This window comes from Cephus cinctus, unplaced genomic scaffold (assembly GCF_000341935.2).
Source record: "Cephus cinctus unplaced genomic scaffold, Ccin1 Ccin1_scaffold0123, whole genome shotgun sequence".
NCBI classification, from domain to species: domain Eukaryota; kingdom Metazoa; phylum Arthropoda; class Insecta; order Hymenoptera; family Cephidae; genus Cephus; species Cephus cinctus.
The window spans coordinates 1,072,978-1,080,765 of record NW_014332857.1 but is presented as its reverse complement, the minus strand read 5'-3'; the positions used below and the strand labels follow the sequence as shown (position 1 = coordinate 1,080,765).

Genomic DNA, 7,788 nt, shown 5'->3' with positions numbered 1-7,788 from the left:
GTAATGACATGGTCTAGGAGATGCTAGTCAGTTTTGTAATAACGCGGGTAAAAAGTGAATTTCCCGAGGTGGGGAAACGCGTACCTGGCCAATCCGAATGCCAGGATGGTACGCGACGGCCAATCAGACCGGGACATTCCGGAGCGCATCTTCGCCAGATGCTCTCCAAGCCTTATCTATCTATCGTAGCAAATTATTTCGCATAGAACCTCAGATGACGTAACTCTTCCGGTTCTGCATGGATACCTAATGGTATTTCGAAAACGGATTTAAAAAAGGTGACAACTAATAATCCAGCGAAAACTAGATCCGCAAAAATGGTAAATTCCAATTTTTTATCTTCATCCTATCAAAATCCCTTTATCCGTACAAAAGGATCTGAACATTTTCAAATATCTTTTTATTTTCTTTCTAGTATATTCCAGTTCAGCAAACTCAGGATCCCCGCAGTTCACAGATATCGCAGAAGAGCACAGCATCTTCATGGATCTGGTGTTATGGTGTTACGTAAATTCTCGAAAACGGTATTCTTGGAGGAGGATGGTATCACTGGATCACAACTATCAGTATAACACCCTTGCGTATACCTATTCCGCAGAGAATTCCGCACGCGGTTAACGGGTTCTCTTGGAAATCGGCAAGGCGAGCAAGGGAGTCCTGACGGCAGTTTCGCTGCAGGAGGAGAACGGGCGATACTAAGAAAAGAAGAAGACGAAGAAGAAAGAACGAAAAGAAAGAGAAAGAAGGTTCCGGGTTCGATTCCCAGGCTTGTACGGAATATTTCCACCTCCGATCTAGATGAGCGATGCCTCCGTACCCAGTAAACACGAAGTGGTAGCAATAAATTATTATTGTCCGGATCATTTCGTGGCCAAGGGTCAATCCCGGATCGTACCGAATGCAGCGTCAGGGATGCTGTAAGGTTTTCGATGATAATGGTAGACAAGTAAAAGTGCATTGAATGACTGATCATGAAAATTTACTAAAAAGCTCCTTGTCGAGAAGCTAAACGAAAACAATGCAAAGAATTTGTCATAACATTCTAAACAGTTATCAAAACGGTTTTAATGTCTTATCTAAATGAACAACGTAACACAGGCAACCCTATAATTCTTATGCCTTTTACTTAGTCGTGATCAGAACCCACGATACAGGCCCTTTTACCGAGAAAGCGACTAACTAACTGTTACAAGCAACGTAACACTATTGTTCCCTGTTATGCGACGCACGGCCATTATGTGAACTTTCGCGTAGCTCACGGTTAAGAATAATATTTGGCACGGCTGGTCAGACAGTTATATTACCCACAAGTCGCTACTAAGCATACATCTTGTTTCCACCACGAGGACTTAATTTCTCAGAGCCGAATTCGGTGTCAACGGGATTTATTCAAGAAATCATTGTTATCTGATGAACTAGATTATTTTTTTTTTTTGGCAAGAACCGTCCTGCTTCCCAATGTTTTTTCACGCCTGCGACTATATTATGGTTTAGAATTTTGTTTTGTTATTTTTTTTTCTTAAATCCTCATCTTTCTGAATTCCTAATGGAATGTTAACTGTTAAGTAAGGTTGTTCTCTACTTTTACCTGTGGCTCATAAGACTGTATTTGCTCCATTAAGTCTGCATGCGATTGCTCTTCTTCCTTCTGTTAAAGAAAGATACTTTAGCATCTGTAACGAGTGTCTGCTACAAGTATGCTATTGAATATAATGATTATAGCGTTATAACAGCTCATTAACTTTATTTTTCTTAATTACAAGTACTTTGAGGATTCCTCGACTCTTAGTGATTTTTATTACTTTTCAAGAAAATTTATAAATCTCGTTCAATAATATTTGAATTCATAGCTTGTATGATTAGTAATGGGTACCATTTGAAGAAGTATAAATCAGTCCTTGATCCTGTTGTTGTAGATCCCTTGTTATAGATTGAGTCTGGTATGTTAGATTAGGTTTGTAATGATCAAGAGAAAGGTAATTTCTAATAGTGGATCTAAAGGGAAGAGAAATAAAATGATCATCTGAACTTTTGTAGAGGTCAATTATGCCGATTGTTCATCCGGCGAATCATTGCAATTCATCGTATATCTTTGTTGTTATAAATAGAGATCGAAATTCAAAGAATCTTATATCAGATTGTAGAAAAGTCCAGGATTCAATGTATCCAATATTCCTGAACTTTCTGTCAATTATTCAATCAGAATAATGTAAAATAACGAAGTAGAGATTGCGGTGAACGTGCGAGAGCAATTGATATTTAATGAAGTCGTCAAGATCGAGATGATGATGACAGACATCAGTAGGGCTTCGAACAACTTTATAGATCAGTAGTGAAGAGGAATTGAAAGAGAAGATGAGAAAAGGAGTAAAGCATTAATCAAGAGTAAAGCAAAAAGTAATTGAAAAATAAAAAAGAGAAGCATCATAAGAAATCGGTAACTCGTGCGGTATTAAGGTAGTCCTTTGATGAGAATGAGTATCAGATGCGTACCTTAATTAGATATATGTTGAATCTATAGTAATAAGGGGTATATGTGCGGAAAAAGCAGGTGAGGTTACCGGGACTTCACAAGAAATAACTGATTATCGGAAAATAGCCATGGTCGTGCTGTCAACAAATAATATATATATATATATACCTACTAGCGATTAGATGTATACATAATCAATATACTAAAACATTCCCTGAAGTTTCCAGATTTCGTATACATCTCGAAAAGATACACTTACCGAATATTTTGCTCTGATATCTGAGGTATATGGATTTTGTTTTACGTATGTCGTCAAAAAAGTCTAACCACATTACGATCGTGATATTTTTTAATTTATTTAATAATTAAATATGACTAATTCATAAATATAAAATTATATTTTATATTGTTTAAATAATTTGGATCTTGCAATATTTTTATTTTCAACGGCCTTATGATGGACTGTTATTCGACTAGTTGTTGCGAATGAAGTACCCTAATTAACGTATAGCCCAGATTTACCTAAAGGGTCGAAGAAGTCGCAATTTTCTTGATTTTACAAATCATTGATCGATTCTTTGACTTTCATCTTCCATCGGATCCGTCTTCTATGGCTGGCTAGTCGCTTCTTGGTGCATTCGTGGGATTATATCTGAACGGTTTCATGGTGGTTTTGTTGCTGAACGGTTTAATATCGTGGAGTATAACGATCTCGCTTAACCACTCGATCGACATTCAATTGCCGATCGATTACATTGCAAATTAAGAGTAGAGAAGCCGCAGCCATATTGTCCACAGTGATTATTTGTTTTCCTCTATATACCGGTCAGTTACCTGCTTCTGTTTTTTCATCTTGCGGCTTCGGAACGATCAAGATCAACCAGACAACCAATCTCTTTTGTTCCTGACACTTTGGCGTGTTAATTGCACCACCATCCTTCAAGGTATAACAACCTAACCTTAAAACACCTGCCGTCAAAGCTTACGACGACAATGGCGACAGGGATTTTCAGCCTTCTTCAGCTATAAAACAATAGACAAACGTTTTGCGGTTCTTCATCGGTAAGACGATCATTGATCTCCTTCAATGACCCTGACATCCAGGGTCAGGTTGGCTCGAATCTTCTGGTACGATTCAACGCGGGTCGATCCACTCCTTTGATGCACCTTTGTTCTCTTTCAGAAGCATCAATGTCATCTCACGCTCCGCCACTTTGCGGTCAATCATTTGCAACGCTCAACAGCTCCAGATACAGCTTCATCGTCTTCCTATGACCTCAACAATGTCTCAGCCTCTGGGTGCCAACAGTTGTGACCAGCCATCGGTATCATCTTCAATGGTAAAATGTTCACTTGATTCGTATCGTTTATTGGTATATAGATGGTATACCTATAGCTTGACTATAAAAACAATTGAATTGTTTGATTGCAGAATTATGGAGTGAAGATTTTTCTCTTTTGGTATCATATTGATTCTTTTTTCTCTTCTCTCACCACTGGTCCAAGATAATACTGGCAGGTGCAAAATGCTAACGTTTGCTTCGCTGAACCGTAATGTCCGCTTACGGGCTACTGGGTTGAAAGTGTCCGGCGTACGTGGTTGCTAATTAACCTTGTTGGCGCTGTAGGTTAATTGACCGGCTTATATTCATACTATATTACGGTCTAGGAATTTACATCTTCATTCAAATCAATCTCATCTTACGGTTCGGCGTATTGCTGAAATAATATTTTTGTAGATTTTAATTTTAATTCGTTTTATCGTTTTTTTAAGAATCCTTTGTGATGCATCACCAAGTTCCTATAAATTTGAATTACGATCATCGCTCTGGTGAACCCAGGATGCATGATGGGTATTTATTGATTGTTAGTCAAATTTATTGATTATTTAATTCTCCAATTTATTACAGATTGGGCATTTATCCCGGAACATATAACAGTGATGGACTAAGATTTATGCAGAATGATGGTAAATTATATTTATCCCTCAGTAATATATAAGGAAATTAATGTATTGAGTTTTTAAATTGTAGCTTCAATTCGAAATTCAAAATCTCTAACAGCATTAGCACAGCTTGGCATATACTGTCTTCAAGAATGGTATGAGAATTCTTGTCTAGAAGTATCTAGTGCGGTTCACGAGATTCGATCACTTTGGATAACAACAAGTGATAAAAATGACAATCACATAAATCAAAAACATTCATATACATAAAACTCATTACAATTAAGCAGGTGGTACCTGTTCCAAGAAGATCACAGTAGCGAACAGACAAATTGCATATTATTTGATAATCTTATCAATATATTTGATAGAGACTGTTTTGTGGATCGATAAAAAATTATTTCAAGGATTACTAGTTGTTTTATTCGAATCGCACGAGTAAGTAAATTATATTTACAAAAGTATAATAATGATCTTCCATTTTTTTCTCATTTACAATTTTTCTTTGCAGCAAACGTCAGATGCTTATTGGCTTAGGAATTGTCGTATGCGAAATTCTTTTCCTTTACGTAATTGGTTCACCATACTCATACCCTCATCCCGAATGCGATGCAACCAATGAACCCAGTAGCAGTTGATTCACAAATAGCGAAGAAGACTATATCATTTAATCAAAATTGTAATTAATTTATCATCATGGTTAAAGAAATACGTTCGCTCGACTCTCAGGAACACCATAGACTCATCCGACACACTTTTCCTCTACATAAAACTAATTATTAAATAAGCTGGTGGTCCAAGAAGGTCACGATAGTGAGAAGACAGGTTGCATATTATTTGATAATCTTATCAATATATTTGATAGATACTTTTTTGTGACTACATATTTCAAGAACGCACACAAGCTAATGTTATCGTCTCGTCACGGTCAAATAACATTATTCGTTGCCAACCTTGATCCACTTAATTATACAAAAACTTTCGCAAGTCCATGTATTAGCATATAGTAAAGACAAGGTGAATCCACGATACAGCCGAGTGATTCGCGTTAATCAGACATTAATTAACTATAATTAATTTAAAACAGACAAGACTGTTATCTGAGTTTTATTAATATATACTTTAAGCCAAAATTTCATTAATCTAATGTAAAACATCAGGCGACCCAGTCGACATTGAAAGTTGGCAAGGAAACGGTACCTCGCGTTAACGGTGTCTCTTGTAATTAAGTAAATTGTTGGGTTTGCGTGTTACGTATACGTAGGCGAGTACACGGATATATTATGTATATTACTGTACGAGGCAAGGAAGCTTAGATGATCCGGATGATGAGCGGTTCAGAGACGAAAGTACCACGAAGAATCATTAGCACCTTTGTGCATCATCCAACCAGTTGGTATAAAGTTAACAAAACTATTTCCACTGGTATGAATACCGGTATTGGAACCTGTCAATAGTGCCTTTTTTTTCTTGTATCTAGTTAAATCATTTTATCACGGTCGACGCTGACCCAGTTCATCTAGCGTGGAAGCCCTGTGCGCCAGAAGATTTTGCGATGAGATGTCATTCTTGTCCCCTAATTTTATTCATCGGAAGGCGCGTGTAATTGGAATGTATCGGATAGCGGTCCCTGAGATAGCTGCAGCAGGCTCCACCCCGCTGATTGGTATTAAATTGAGACTTGTAGAAGAAACCGCTTGAATTTTTCGTAACCGGCAACAGGAAAAACATTGAGACCGTTCATGTAAACAGATACAAGAGAAACCGTTGGAATTAATGATAATTATTATTGACGGATGAATGAAGAATATATCATTGACAGAGTAATACAATTACAATATCAGTGAAACATCGTTCCATCAAAATTAATACGTTTAAATATTCTGTTCTACGATAATATTAGTCACAGCTGACCGTACCCGCCGCTAATGTAACTCATTGACGTTAAGCCAGCGTGGCGGGATTTTTAAAAGTCTCAAAGGGCCGAATAACGCACTGCCGCTAATTGCACTTCCATTGGAGCAATGTACACGTTGTTTGGCGGTTGATGGAATGAATTTCATAGCAGCCATAAGGAATACTGTCCGACTGGAAGCTTCCCACGAAGAATTCGATTCGATACGCCTGCCCCTCTTTTGCTAGGTAAAACGCAAACACTGTTATAGTATAAGAGATATATACCATCATTGTATAGATGTATCATTATATTGGTCGTACCTCAGAGATCATCTAGAAATTTTTACTCTGTCACGCTTTTGAATGATTCTTATGGATAATTTGACACTTTTAGGATGTGTCCTTTTGCTGGGTTCTTCGTTCAGACGATAAAAAGTTGTAAGTGGTCCATTACCGTTCCCTGAGACGAATCTTTCAAGTGGGAGATCATCGTCACCTACAGAATGGAATTTTAATGACGATTAGACTTAACAAAGATATACTATCTAATGTGTGCGTGTGTGGGTCTCACTATTTTTACCTACCTGTGTTTTAGGATTGTGAGGGCAAGGATAGTGCAGCTTGCGGTGCGGATTTTATACAGGATTGCATAATGGCATTATGCTCCACCAACCCAAGAACCGCTTGTGCTTACACTTGGCTTGGTTGCTAGTACATTGTTATATATATTTTATATGTATAAATATACAGGGTGTTCGTTATGAAACGCACTGTAGTAACACCGTTGCATTCCTTGTCAAATTCTAATGAATACGTGTATTTTCATTTTTTATTTCATATATCAAAATTTCGAGATAATCAAGGTTGAAGTTGCTGTAATGCGACCAATCAGAACGCGTTTAAACGGAGCGTAGATGACGTCGCGAGCCAGCCCGCGAGGCCTGCTTACACTAGGCCAATAACACTAAGAGTATCATCGTAGTGTCTCTGTTTATCTGCATGTAATTGAGTAAGATACAATCGCTTGCTGTAACGTCAGTGAATTTCAGAAGGTACCCTTTATTTCTTATAATGTCTATTGCTTTAATCTGACAAGATAGTTGTACCAACGTATAACATTTCGAGTGCTCCTGAAAAGGACCGATTTTAATATACGCATGACCGAGCTTGAATATCGACATGCTAATCTGCAACAATTACGTACATTTTCTATGATAACAGTAGTAAGTCTAGTGCGCTTAAATAATTTGTTCCTGCAACAATTACATACATTTTCTATGATAACAGTAGTAAGTCTAGTGCGCTTAAATAATTTGTTCACAACTTACAACCTATTTCGCTTCACATTTCGGAGATAGTCAGTTCGATTTATGTTGTTTCGACTGCAGGATCGCATTATGAGTAATTATTGTGTGGGATAATATTGCGACATGTATTGCGTGTTAGCCCAATGTAATGGCAGCCAAACACAAGC

The 7,788-nt window shown here is 37.5% G+C and overlaps 2 protein-coding genes across 10 annotated transcripts in view; one reads left to right on the top strand and one right to left on the bottom strand.

The window, feature by feature from the left end:
• Window positions 1-3,900: 3,900 nt before the first annotated feature.
• Window positions 3,901-5,501, top strand: LOC112493651. Of its 8 annotated transcripts, none has more exons than XM_025079997.1 (6): window positions 3,901-3,992; window positions 4,248-4,326; window positions 4,384-4,442; window positions 4,537-4,641; window positions 4,706-4,856; window positions 4,930-5,501. In XM_025079997.1, exons 2-6 carry the CDS (start codon window positions 4,259-4,261, stop codon window positions 5,054-5,056), a joined length of 510 nt encoding a protein of 169 aa, XP_024935765.1. In that variant the 5' UTR covers window positions 3,901-3,992; window positions 4,248-4,258; the 3' UTR covers window positions 5,057-5,501. The 8 variants fall into 8 exon arrangements, with proteins under 8 accessions (XP_024935765.1, XP_024935766.1, XP_024935759.1 ...); XM_025079998.1 differs by having other exon boundaries at window positions 4,709-4,856; window positions 4,930-5,496; XM_025079991.1 differs by having other exon boundaries at window positions 4,507-4,641; window positions 4,930-5,495.
• A 797-nt stretch (window positions 5,502-6,298) lies between these two features.
• The window catches only part of LOC107274889, a 4,624-nt gene continuing 3,134 nt past the window's right edge, over window positions 6,299-7,788 (bottom strand). The window contains exons 6-8 of one of the 2 annotated variants that reach the window (XM_025079990.1): window positions 6,899-7,022; window positions 6,636-6,810; window positions 6,299-6,556 (exon numbers count right to left, since the gene is read on the bottom strand). The gene's annotated coding sequence lies outside the window, so the exon portion shown is untranslated. The remainder of the gene's footprint in view (window positions 6,557-6,635; window positions 6,811-6,898; window positions 7,023-7,788) is intronic. The other variant, XM_025079989.1, reaches the window with a different exon arrangement.